Source organism: Megalobrama amblycephala, linkage group LG4, assembly GCF_018812025.1.
Source record: "Megalobrama amblycephala isolate DHTTF-2021 linkage group LG4, ASM1881202v1, whole genome shotgun sequence".
NCBI classification, from domain to species: Eukaryota; Metazoa; Chordata; class Actinopteri; order Cypriniformes; family Xenocyprididae; genus Megalobrama; species Megalobrama amblycephala.
This window is the reverse complement of record NC_063047.1, coordinates 14,488,421-14,502,552: the sequence shown is the minus strand read 5'-3', so window position 1 is coordinate 14,502,552 and position 14,132 is coordinate 14,488,421. Positions and strand designations below refer to the sequence as shown.

The 14,132-nt window shown below is 36.9% G+C and overlaps 1 protein-coding gene across 3 annotated transcripts; it reads right to left on the bottom strand.

The window, feature by feature from the left end:
* Window positions 1-765: 765 nt before the first annotated feature.
* ftr83 (finTRIM family, member 83) lies at window positions 766-14,017 on the bottom strand. Of its 3 annotated transcripts, none has more exons than XM_048187770.1 (8): window positions 8,024-14,017; window positions 7,143-7,238; window positions 6,659-6,892; window positions 6,213-6,372; window positions 5,919-5,975; window positions 4,767-4,832; window positions 2,202-2,291; window positions 1,490-1,626 (listed from the first exon to the last, which is right to left on the bottom strand). In XM_048187770.1, exons 1-7 carry the CDS (start codon window positions 8,606-8,608, stop codon window positions 2,233-2,235), a joined length of 1,257 nt encoding a protein of 418 aa, XP_048043727.1. In that variant the 5' UTR covers window positions 8,609-14,017; the 3' UTR covers window positions 1,490-1,626; window positions 2,202-2,232. The 3 variants fall into 3 exon arrangements, with proteins under 3 accessions (XP_048043725.1, XP_048043727.1, XP_048043726.1); XM_048187769.1 differs by having other exon boundaries at window positions 1,493-1,626; window positions 2,206-2,291; XM_048187768.1 differs by lacking the exon at window positions 2,202-2,291 and having other exon boundaries at window positions 766-1,626; window positions 8,024-14,011.
* Between the last annotated feature and the right edge of the window lie 115 nt (window positions 14,018-14,132).

Below are 14,132 nucleotides of genomic sequence, written 5' to 3'. Positions count from 1 at the left end.
AATATGCAAAAATGCTTGAAAACTGATGAACTGATTTTCTGAAGAACAGAGCTCAGTTTAACTGCTCAGGACAAACAAGAGACTCATGAACAACCATCACAAAACATAAAAACAGTCGTGGATCATCAGGTAACCACACACAGTACTGAGAATCAATGGTTCACATACTTATGAATGGGGTTATTTGAATAAATTCAGCTATTGTTTTGTCTTGTGAACTAAATGCAAACATCTTTTATGTAAAATATCTTTCTCAGGACAGTACTAAACAAAAAATAACATGCATTTTTTATTATCCCTCTTATTTTATTAAAATAATTCTCATTTTCACAGATTCTGCAAGGGGTTCACATACTTTTTCATGCCACTATATATATATATATATATATATATATATATAAATGTAGAAACAAATTTAAATTTAAAGTGCATAATTTTAAGTGCAAGGAGTACAAGTAGAAATCTGAAACAAACTTGTTGAGTACTGCCTTTCTTTCTTTCTTTCTTTTCAGTTGCAGCTTGCACTAGACTAGACTATCAGTATGTGAGTGGAAAGGGGAAAAAAATCTCGCGATTTATTCAAAAGCACCATTGTTGAGGCAGATGATTGCAACCACAAGAGGTCACTATTGTAATATGTCTGAGGTTACTTGTCATTAGGACCATGACATCTTTATTATACACTAAAATGTGTTTCTGCTCTATGTAGGCAGCATCTGTGCAACATTTTTCCCCCAATATGTCAAACAAACGATTCAACAACAATTTAAACAAGACTTTTATTATGTCATCATTAATGCAGACAACACGACCCACATAAATCAAACTTAAGATTTACTGTAAAAGCTTTTGTTTCTGATCCTGATTAATCTTCACAGTCATTAAACAGTGCGATCAAATAGATGGACAAAACATGACTATAAAATGTTGAAATATTTTTATATAATCATATTCTTTGATATGTCAAAGATTAAATCTTTTAGTATAAATACACTTATTGTGATTAGCTTCACTAGAAACTGGCTTTCATTAAAAAAACACAAGCAATTAAAAAAAAAGAAAGAAAATAATGCCCTCATATCCCATCCAGTTCAACCATTTACACCTGACAAATAGTAATAGCAGACTCATACCACACCCAAAAGCCAGGATATACCGCCTCACTGAAAGAAGCTTTAAACTGATGAATAAGTGACATAGACTCAGACACACTGTAGAATGAAAGAGTGCCTCCTGCACAGTCCAGGAACACCCCGATACGGGAAGAGTAGGGTGCGTTAATCTCAACCTGGTCTTTGTTGTGTCGGGCTGAGTAGCTGGAGTTGGAGCAGAAGAGACTCCAGGACTTGCGATTGTAGCCAATACGAGCTGAGTCCCCATAACCGGTCCTCTTGATGCTTTTAAAGGTGACCCCAATGGAAGCGCCCTCCCCGCTCCAATCCACCTCCCAGTAGTAAGCACCTCCTGAGAGAGCCTCTTTACACAAGACCTGGGGCAGGCAGTCAAATCTCTGGTTGCTGTCATTGTAAGACTGAGGGTCTCTTTTTAATGCTGCTTTCCGGTTGTTTCGGGAGAGGTAGAGCTGTTTGTATGCTGTGTTGGAGTCGAGAGTTAGCTGGCAGGCATCTTTAAAATAAACAAGACAGATGAGAGATGATCAGGATTGGAGAATCAAAACTTAAATGTGAATGTGTAAAGACAAACAAAGTTTCGTTGAAATTATGAAGACACCCCCACACAATGAATCTCTGCCCACTTTGCATGCAAGTATCTTGATCCATGTACATGTACGCTACATTTTTGTTCTTTAAAAGCTACATTTTTGTTTGAGACTGGATAAAATAAGTGCCACAAGTGATTTTGTATGCATTAAAAATACCAATGTGCATGGCTCAAGTTAAGACACACAAGACCACAAGTTTTATAGGCCTATTATTAATTGTTAAATGTAAAATCATGAGTGAAAAAACACATTAATCATGTTAGCAGTGTCTAGCATTGAAGGATTTTTTTTTTTTTTTTTTTTTTTTAAAGAGAAACACAAAATGACAAGACGGACATCTTAAGCTACCCTAGGCTAGGATTCCTGATCTGGGAACAGTTTTGCAAATTATGGTCTCCAAATATGAACAGATTGGAGCAAAACTGATCCTTGATCAGTATTCCTGATGTAAGGTGACACATGCATGTTGACAAATCACCTGCCTAGTGGTTGAGTCTGCACATTGGCTCTCAGAGCTGGTTGGACATTTGGAGGTGGTTTCTGCCAGAGGTGCGTGAACGTCTCTGATCTAGAGGGCCGAGAGTGTCGATACACATTTAAGACACCCTATATATTCTCTCAAACCATGTAACTTTGCATAATTATTAGTTGTCTTCTGACTTACACTACTGTTCAAAAGGTTGAGATTGGTAAGTCTGTTATGCTCAAGAAGGCTGCATTTATTTGATCAAAATACATCACAAAATAATTATTGTGAAATATTAAAGGTGCCCTAGAAGTTTCTTTCACAAGATGTAATATAAGTCTAAGGTGTCCCTGAATGTGTCTGTGAAGTTTCAGCTCAAAATACCCCATAGATTTTTAAAAAAAAAATTTAACTGCCTATTTTGGGGCATCATTAACTATGCACCGATTCAGTGCGCGGCCCCTTTAAATCGCGTGACTGCTCTCGACTCTATATGCAGTGCATAAACAAAGTTTACACAGCTAATATAACCCTCAAATGGATCTTTACAAGATGTTCGTCATGCATGCTGCATGTATGCATCGGATCATGTGAGTACAGTATTTATTTGGATGTTAAAATTTGATTCTGAATGAGTTTGAGGCTGTGCTCCGTGGCTAAAGCTAACATTACACACTGTTGGGAGATTTATAAAGAATGAAGATGTGTTTGTGCATTATACAGACTGCAAGTGTTTAAAAATGAAAATAAAGTCAGTCTTGTCTCCGCGAATACAGTAATAAACGATGGTAACTTTAACCACATTTAACAGTACATTAGCAACATGCTAATGAAACATTTAGAAAGACAATTTACAAATATCACTAAAAATATCATGTAATCATGGATCATGTCAGTTATTATCACTCCATCTGCCATTTTTAGCTATTTGCTTACCTAGTCTGATGATTCAGCTGTGCACAGATCGAGACGTTAATACTGGCTGCCCTTGTGTAATGCCTTGAACATGAGCTGGCATATGCAAATATTGGGGGCGAACATATTAATGATCCCGACTGTTACGTAACAGTCTGTGTTAAGCCGCCTTTCCACTGCACATGACAAACGACAGCCTTTGGACCGGAAGTCATTCATTTTCAATGGAGAGTAGTACGGGATCTGCGTGGAGTTCCGATCATATGCGAATGCGGAAATTTCGGATCCGATTTGAGCTTCGGATGCGTTGAAATATTTGAACTTCTGCGGCTAGACCGTATGCGACCGGCCGACCGGATATGATGTATTATAATCAAAACTATGAGCGTGAAGTTAGAATTACCAATATTTTAACACTTTAATGTTATTCTGTAAACACTATTTCTTTCAAATGGTGGTTATTAATAATTATGTCAAAAAAAGAAGATATTTTATGATTATTAAATAATTTTTTTTACATATTAGCACTATAAAATCTACTAATATGTTTTTTTATTTTAGATGTATTGAGGGTCATTTGCTTTGTATGGATATATTCATACATGCATTAACGTTACAATCATTAAAATCATTCAGTTTACCATGGTGGTTGCTGGGTTGGAATAAGCCGAGGGTAACGGTTGCTTCACTACCAATTTCAAAGTTTCGTGCGACTGCTGCTAGGCGGGGGGAAATGCGACAATTGGATGCGAATGTCGTGTGCAGTGGAAAGGCGGCTTTATGTTGAGATTCGCCTGTTTTCCGGAGGTCTTTTAAACAAATGAGATTTATATAAGAAGGAAGAAACAATGGAGTTTGAAACTCAATGCATGTCTTTTCCATGTACTGAACTCTTGTTATTCAACTATGCCAAGGTAAATTCAATTTTTGATTCTAGGGCACCTTTAATAAAATTTACCACAACTGTTTTCTATTTTTATATATTTTAAAATTCTTCAGAAATTTTTCTGATATGCTGATTTGCTGCTCAAGAAACATGAAATCTGGAAACCATGATACTTTTGTCATTCTTTGATGAATAGAAAGTTCAAAAGAACAGCATTTGTTTTAAATATAAATCTTCTGTAACATTATATAATGTCTTTACTGTCACATTTAATCAGTGTAATGCATCCTTGCTGTATGAAAGTATTATTTTCTTTAGAGAAACATCTCAATGACCCCAAACATTTGAACAGTAGTGTATGTAGAGTGTTTTTGTCCTCTAAAAGACCACAGCTGACTGTTCTCAGAAGAGAAGACGAAATGTCTAAAGGTTTGAAGGATGGCAGTTATCATGAATCACCCATACACCCACTCACTGAGCAGACTAAGCCTGTTCTTCCAATAAGCTTGGACACAAACTCAGTATGTGAGGAATGATGTTAGACTACTCCCACTAGAGTTCGACATTTAACAGGATGGAAGCCAGCAAGTTTTCTTAGCCCTTTATCCAAGCTAATAAACATAAAAAAATTATATATTATTTTGATTAAACATCATTAGGGGTGAGAATTTTGCTGACCTTAAACTTTATATCCTGTTCATGTTATCCCTACAATAACGTCCTCTGGTCCTGGGCATACACGTAAAAAGGAAGTTCATGTATGAAAATAAACTTACACTGGAGGAACTCGTCCCTCGTCCGAGGAGTGCTGCTGGGACTCTTGTACATGTCAACATCATCAGCTAGAGACACAATAAAGAGAGTCAGAATGATGTCAAACATCTAATCATTGAATTAATCTGATCATTTATAGCAAGCAGATTATGTTACTGACAAAAAGGAAGGACCTTCAGGTACTTTCTGGATGGCACTTTAGGTACTTTCACATTAAAGGTGAGAATATAATGACATACACTACAGTTCAAAAGTTTGAGGGAACACTTTATTTCAACGGTCCACTTTACAACTACATGTCAACTACCAAACATTAGAGTATTAGACTGTCTGCTTAACACTTTATTTTGATGGTCCATCAACAGACATTCTACTGATTATAAGAAATTTTGCAGATCCTTCTAATAATAGTCTACTACTAATACTCTAATGAGAGTTAGCTGACATGTAGTTGCAAAGTTTCTTATAGTGAGTAGAATGTCTAAAGTGGACTATCAAAGTATAGTTTAACTAACTTTTTTAAGAAATTAATACTTTTATACAGCAAGCAAGGATGAATTTAATTGATCATCACTGACAGTAAAGACTTCTACTCTGTGACAAGAGTTCTATTTCGAATAAATGCTGTTTTTATTCACTTTCGACTTGTTAAAGAATCATGAAAAAAGTATCACGGTTTCCACAAAAACAAATTAAGCAGCACAAATTCAGCTTTGATAATAATAAGAAATGTTTCTTGAGCACTAAATCAGCATATTAGAATGATTTCTGAAGATCATTACTGGAATAATGATGCTGAAAAATCAGCTTTGCCTTCAATGGAATTAATTACGTTTTAAAATAGATTAAAATAAAAAATTATTTCCCAACATTACTGTATTTTATTGTATTTTTGATCAAAAAACATACGGTAGTGTATGACCAAGCTAAATGAGTTTAATTAAAACATCCATGATGTGTGTGCATTTCATAGAAGAGATCAGCTAATAAATATGTATTTTAATGTGATATCGGTCTTAAGATCATTGCTTAGCAACCGGCCAACAATTTCTTGGACACTGGCTTTTGAAAAATGCCATTCCAAAATTCCAGCTAGCTATTTTGCACAAAGCAAACAGCAGGACAGCTAAAGTTTCCAATTTTCATTAACTTACACTTCATACTCTTTTTCTTCTTACGGTCCTCTAGCTGGCAGAATGGCATTTTGTTCACTGGAAGAGAATCGAGAGTTATAAAGGAAGTCAGTTTAAAGATTAAGAAGAACCATAATAAAGGAAAGAGAGCGTGATTTGTTTAATCATTCTCATGGGACAAAAAGAGACTTCATAAAGCATTTCAAAATGGGTATGAGACAACAGCTAAAAAAAACAAGGATACCTCTGAAAAATTGTGGGTACTAATTACATTGGATTACATTAAACAAAAAATCCTTTCAGACTGGACCATACCTGTCTTTGCCACTTTGACCAGCTCTTCATTACTGAACTCATTTAGATGTTGTTTCATCTCAGAGACAGTCTTGGTAACAGCGCCGAAGGAGAAGTAAGGGTTCACAGTAACAGAGGGCAGCTCCTCGGCATCAGTCTGGGCAATCAGCATATGGTAACTCTGCAATGACAAACAAAACAAGTCTTATTCGCATTTTTCCTGCGTTTCTCAAAGCTGTTCGTAGAGATCACTAGTGTCAACGGTTCTGCAATATACTTAGGCTTACAATGCTTTTAAGCACACTTATTTCCTCAAAATAAAATTGTAGAAAAACTAAAATAAAAACAAAATATTTTTACTTGTACGCAATAGATCCTGTGTGAAGCAACACTAAAATCTCTCCACATGATGATTATTGCACTGCTTTAGCTCTGTGAGTCTTTATTTTGTTCTGCGTCACGGTCACCTGGATGAAATGGATGTGGTCCTCAGTGCGAGAGAGTTGTGTCAGCTCATTGTCTCTCCTCTTCAGGTCAGCGATTTCATGTCCCAGACGCTCCATGTGGCTCTCAGCAGTGTTAAGTGCAGCCTTCTTATTGGTCGAGATCAGTTTGGTCATTTCCTGTTGCATTCTTTCAATGGAACGAAGCATGTCACCGAACATCTTTTCACTCTCCTGCAAGGCCCGTTGTGCTGAACTCTGAGGGAACAATTGTAATCAGTATTTCTAATTCTAGTTAATTTTCTTTCTTGGAAATTCATAACCTCTTATATTTTATACACACATCTATTTACAAAACATTCCTGGTTCTTTCTGAGTAAGAACTCATCATACCAGAGCAGACCAATAAAAATTTCTGCAACATATTCTTGCTTACTAGAGATGTAATGTTGATCTTTTATTACCTCACATTTATTATTACACATTTCTGTTCAATCTCCAGACAAACCTTAAGTGCATCCACAGCTTGCTTCAACTCTTCCATTTGCTTCACTCGGTCATGGATCTTTTCCTGGATTTCAGCTTGGGTGGCGCCCAACCGTTGCTACAGACAATTAAAAACAACAAATTCATGACAATGAGGTGCATTGACAAAGGAATGTTGTAAGTACAGCATCCTTCCACACCTCAGCCACTTCCACATGACAACTGAATCACTTTTGGACTCCATTTAACTCTTTGTGTGCTTAATATGAAACATTCTCACCATCTTAAAACATTTTAATTAAATTAAAATGACTTGTATCATTAATATGTAAACTGATGGGTTTGTTTACTAAAATACTGCTCTATTCTTTCATACTTAAACCCAACTTTGGTTATAACATTGATTATAATGTGTAAACCCTTTCTCTTGTACACTATAAAAAAAAGTTGTAAATAAAACAAAGATTACAGGAGAATGTTTTACAAGAAAGTACTATTTCAGTCTTTCTACTTTTAAAATGTCTTTTTTTAATTCAATTTGTATTTTTTTTATGAAATTTACTAGCTATTTCTGAGTGAAAATTCTTTCTACACCAATTTTTTAAAAGTGTACTACAGCATAGATCATTTTCATATGCTTGTTTTTCAGGGGCTGGTAATCTTACACACAATCTAGCATATTCAAACATACTGTGAAAGTTATTTATTTATTTATTTTTTTGCATGAATAGGTGTATTGTTGCATACAGGAGGTGAAAGTTTGAACAGTCTTTCATAATGTTACTTCTGCTGGTGATTATCCCCATTTAATCTGTTGTCATAACAGCTTCACCAGTATAATATTTCCAAATGTAAAAATATGATCACAATTGTACTTTTGTAATGCTCATAATGGAATCTTACCTGCATTTCCGCCCTTTCCTGTTCAGCTGCCACCATGTCATGACCCTTGTGCTCTTTCACTGTACACAACACACAGATACACATCTGGTCCGTCCGGCAATAAAGCTCCAGACCTTTCTGGTGCTGAGGGCAGATCTGACGATCCAGGTGTCCGATCTCATCGACCAACTTGTGCCGCTTGAAGGTGGATGATTCGTAATGGGGCTTCAGGTGCTTCTCGCAGTAGGAAGCAAGACACATCAGACAAGACTTGACAGCTTTGAGCTTCTTCCCGATGCAGATGTCACATCCAACATCTTGAGGTCCCGCGTAGTTGTAGTCAGGGGCCGGAGGGGCCGGTGGGAAAGAGTCCGAATCCCTGTTTCTCAGGGATGACGATGAACTGCGTGAGGACTGAAAGCGGCGTGGATTAGGCCTCTTGTTGTAGGTGACCCTGCACTGGGGACACAGGTATTGTCCAGTGTGGTCTGCATGGTCCCAGTAGGTATTGATACAGACGGAGCAGAAAACATGACCGCATGGGATGGAAACAGGCTCCCTGAGATCTTCCTTGCAGAGGTAACAGAGATCCTGGTCAAGCGACATGGTTAAATCCCCACAGATCTCAGAGGAGGAAATGTGCGTTTGTGTGCGAGACAGGAAAAGTGAGTCTAAAGTGCCACCACAGCAAGTTATATAGAGTAAACAGGGAGGGAGGCTAAACTGGTTATGCAGAAACCAGTAAATGAATGGGGGAGTGGCTGTAGCACAGGTGAAGAGAGCAATTGAGAGGAAGAAGAAACATGTATCATCAGATGTCAATGGAAATGATGACAGAGAAGAGGAGAAGCATGAATGAAATGTATGATCTCAGGGCATAAAATTGTTTAAAATTTGCTCTTGCATCACATACACTTGCATTTCTTGCACATGCGTTTCTTTTGTCTTTGATAAAGCTCGTCTTCTGACTACCGCATTTCATGGCGAGCTATGATTTCATCGTTTGAGTGTTTATGGTCAGTTTTAGGGGCCTCATGCTGGCAGACACCTCAGGGTTGGGTGTAGTGCTCCACTGCGGAGGAGCTGCCTAATGGATGAGTGCTTAGAGACCAAGCATACAGTGACCTTTGGCACACGCCATCAAAGCTGGAGGGTAATTTATTTGGAGGGAGGATGAGTATACTTTGGGTTTTTTCCCTCCTTGAAAGATTTTTGAGTAAGAGGAATATATATTTTATATTACGAGTCCTTTAACCACCCAACATTTCAGTTGTGTATCTAACTCAAATGTAGCGTGAGGAGAGTTATAACATGAAGAGAGTTATAATACTACCAGTTATTAACCATTTAGAAATTAAATACAATGTGAATTATACATGACCGCCAACCTCATGAAGTGAGTCTCTGTGAAAGGATGACAAAAAATAATTTTGAGATATAAAAATTAACATTTCACTTCTGGGCGATAATTTGATTCGCACTGAACTTGCACCACTGAACTTGTGTCAATGATAGATTATCTTGATATAAAGCATCTACGTACTCAAAACTTTCACATAAATATTTAAACAATATATTTAAAAATGTCATGTCTGAGCAGGCCTGTTGTAAGGAGAGTTGTAGTTTTGCATTTACTTTTAGACCCAAAAAGTTGGGACAGTGTATAAGCAGACATTTTTTCTGACTGAAAGTGACTAAAATACAGGTTAGGTTCATTATCATTCTTATAATTGTAAAGCCAATGTTTTATGTATTTCTTCAATCATTTGTTCACAGTTTTAGATTTATTTGACTTTTTTGAATTAAATGCTTAAAATACAATAGGGTGGAGTTGAGGGAAGGGGTTAATGGTCGCTGACCTAAAAATAATTCTAAACAAGAAATAAATGCAAGTAGAAATCTCGGTATGGGAAAGCTTGTCTGACCAGCTTTCTTATACTTATTTTACACAGTTCAGGGAAATTTTTTACATTTTAAAATAACTGCAGAAAAGCAGATGCATTTGGGAAAATTATATCAAAGTTTGAGAAACACACACACAGAGAGTTACAGATGTAACAATAACAGCTCTAACTGAAACAGCAGCTGCTGTTTCTTCCAGCAACACCAGACCCATTTTCCTAAGAAAAGGCGTTTATTCCTGTTGCTCAAAGAAGATGGAAATAAGTGTTTGTTTTAGATTAGCCTCTCTCATCTGTCTAGAGCATACATCCTCTGTACAGCACAGTCCACAAAGCTCCAGGAATCTCTGTTTCAAAACAGGAAGTGGAAGTGAGTTTGCCATGGCTCACATTCAGTGTGGTGAAAAGCTAATTAGAACATTTCTACTGGGATTGCAAATCCCACCCCTTTTTCTCACCAGAGCTGATTCATTTCTTTTATTTTACCAATGGCAATTGTTTTTTTTTTGTTTTTTTTACTTTTCCATTATACATGTTTTTATTTAAATAGAAACATATATAATTGGATAATATCTAAAATCAAGAACACAAATCGACATAGAAAAGAGCAAAGATGTATGCGCTTCTCAAACTATACTCAAGATTCCCTTCACTTAAGATGGTTGTCGGCTTGTAAGTTCAACAGTGAGAGCAAAAATGTTGGCAGGAATGCACTCGGACCTGATAAGTGAGATAACAGCAAGTCAAGAGAGGCCTGCAAAGGTGAAAGTTTCCACTGTTCAAGAGAATATCCAGACTTCAGCAGGACATGTGGTCTGACACTGCAGGAAAGTCTGCAGCCAATCTAATGACGTGTCTCTGACTCCAAATCATCGTCTAGTGTATAGTCATAGTTCTAAAGGTCTTCAGCTCAAAATAGTTGATCGAATTTGACCTTTATGAGAGAGATAATCTACAGTCTTAAAATAAAACATGGATTAATACTTATGATGGGCTTTATGTATAGTCCATGCAGTGTTTCCAATCTTTCGATATAAAAAAAATATATTTTATTTATATTTACATTTGTTACCCAAAGGCATTCTAGTAAATTTACATTTTTGTAAATTTTGTCCTATTTAAATAAATGTAATTTTTTTCCAATAAAAAATATCGAGCAGCCAACAAAACGCTTGACCTAAATGGTATGCAGTGTGGTCAGTGTGCACTATACAGCATGTAAAGTATTTATAGATGGCTGATCTTGTCTTTCCTGATCGCTCTGTAACTGAAACTGCCTGTCGTGCCACAGTGACACGTTTGTAAAGAAATGTGTAGATGTGAATGTAACCCAATAATAAACTGGCATATTTTCATGACAGTTTATCTTTCCGTCTCTCACATTTTTTAAGAGCTGCATGTTCAGACTACATATCACAAACCTTTTGTACAGCATAGTGATAAGATTTTTACGGCTTCAGACATCATTTCATCATTTATCGCGTGCCAATATATAATCACGTAAGCAGACATTCTTCACAGTCAAGAAGGAAAAGTTTTCACTGTCAACAACAGTGAACTCACATGAGGCTAAATAACTATTTTAAAATGACTGCTTTCAATGTACAGAATTCACTTGTGAAGCTCTCTGCATGCGTTATTTTCAATGGTGGTATTCTTTTGTGGGTTTTGAGAATTTCGTTCTGCACAGCCTGTTCAATTTTACCTGGCAATATTCCAGATAAGCAGCCAAAACACACACACACACATACTGTGTGCTCTGCCTTTCAGCCAAGACTCACAAAGGTGACCATTGTTCATAGGAAACACTTGTAAATACCTTGTTTCCACGCACTTCATGCACTGACCAATCAGATCGGCAGAGGCAACCCCTTGGTTTTTACAATAACAACACACACCTATGCAAGCTCACTCTCCGCACTTAACTCTGTCACCCTCCATCAGGCACACTCCCCTTAATCAGGTAGTTTAATGAAACTTGTCCTTTGACCCTTAATATACACAAGGAAACACGAGACCTCTGGCAGGCTTACTCAAGTATGCAGTTCCTTCAATAGGAAAATGTTCCCTCGTGAACCAATGTGAACTCAGTGGGGTCAGCATGAGGGTGTGGAGAACAATAAAGGTTGTGTTAAAGGAACTGATTTCTTTTGTACGGTTTACAACATTTCCTCTCTAAGAACTATGAAGACCATGAGAACAATATGAGGACCGACATTACATGAATAGGCCTGTATCTTTATTTTAAAAACAATACTTCATTTTGCAGTTGGAGAAAACTGCAAAAACGGATGTTAAATTTGCAATTAGAGGCCTAAACTAGCATGCTAGCTGAGTTAATGAGTAATCGCAGCCTATACCTTGAACTGTAACTCCTGGAATCTGACCAACCCAGGGAAAAGGGGAAGAGAGAAACTGGCTTATCAGAGTACAGACCATATAAGGAAAGAGGTGAAACCATTTATGAAGTGATGCAAGATTTGTGTTTGGGGCAGAGCTGATGGCATAACCTTGTGTGACCAATCAGCATGTAATAAGTGTTGGTTTCTGTCACTGTGGCGTCACCTGAGCTCTGGCTGGACCAATGGCTTTAAGACTTTATCTAAAGCATAAATATGTCAATAATTAAAAAGAAATCAACCACAATGCATGCATTTTCCTTTCAACCACAAATCCGATTTCTCCCACACAACTCAAAACACATCTAGGAAAAAAAGACAGAAAAAGCTTCACAGTCATAGAAAGAACTTCTTTGGAATGAGGTAATGGTTGCATAAGTCCCGTACATCACCAACACTGCAGGTGGTGACAGAAGTGGAATGGAATATCACATTCTCCACCTAAGTTAATTCATGCTCTGCCCCCTAATCAAAACAGGTGAAACTAACTCACCCTGAAACATAAAGAATTGAGACTCTTTAGGTATAAAGCACTTGAGCCCAGGGTGCAAATTATTACGGGTTGTTTGTGGGGGGTGGGGTAGGGGGGGTGAAGGGTCATCTCTGATCAAACCCCCCTAAAGGAAAACAAAGAATTTTACAGTCTAAACTAAATTATATGTCTAAAAACTTATGATATATATAGTATACTGCCCAAGCTGTTCCTGTACAGAATTTAAGAGGTGTGTGTGTGTGTGTGATATGTCATATGTGACATCATATTATTGCACACTTTTCAAAAAATTCAGGTTAATTTCAATTACAATTAATTAGACAAATCTAAATATTATGTCCTCAACCTTTACATTTATGTTCTTGTATCATCTCTGAGAATTACAAAGAGTGCCTATCTTATGTTAGCGGCAATTACCAATGCAAATAAATCTAGTAGTGTGTCAAGGATAGTGCCAATGTGCATATATTTGTAGCTAGGACAAACTATTTTGAAAATGTCAACTGTTACGGGTTTGAAACATTCTTAAAAAACTGAAATATTGTTCATTCTTTTTTCTTCCACACCCATCGAAAACAAACTAATGACGTATTTTCAAGTCTGCAACACCCAATCCAGTTCAACTGGCCTTAGTTCATACATTCAGATCAAACTCACCTCGTAGACTGACTGTTACTATTGTTTGTTTAGTGCAGTGAGCAGAGAAGCACATGCTCTTGTGTTGTGAAAAAGACAGTTTCAATGCAATAAATTTTAGCGGCAACTTTATATGCCAGTTATACTCCTTTATATGCCAGACTGGTGTGCTACAGAATTAAATCTAAATAATTAAATAAAAATTTAAATAAAACAATAAAAGCAAAATTTTAAATATTAAATTCAAAACTTCCATATTTAACTAAGCTCAGGTAGCAGTACTGAACCAAATATTATTTAAAGAATGAAAACAAGAGAGTAAACTAGATAATGAATAAACTTTGAAACATATCAGAGCCAACCAAGAATGGCCAATTATTAACAGACTGTGGTTTTAGGGTAACTGATGCAAATGTCCTTCAGTTCCTCAACTAATGGATAAGCAGATTGTGCATGTAAAACAGAGAGCTTTTCATGTTTAAGTTTCATCCTGGATGGCCCTGCTTTGTACTACAATTCATTCATTCTCAACTGTACCTTTTTTCTTCGATGTCTTTCACTCCACCCCTGGTCCCTCCCTGACTCTCTCAAGACTCCTGGCTCAACCTGTTTATCTGAACTGGGTTGTGCTCTAATCTCTCTCTCTCTCTCTCTGTCTCCCTCCCTTCCTCTCTTCAACACACTCCCTCTGTACAAAGGGG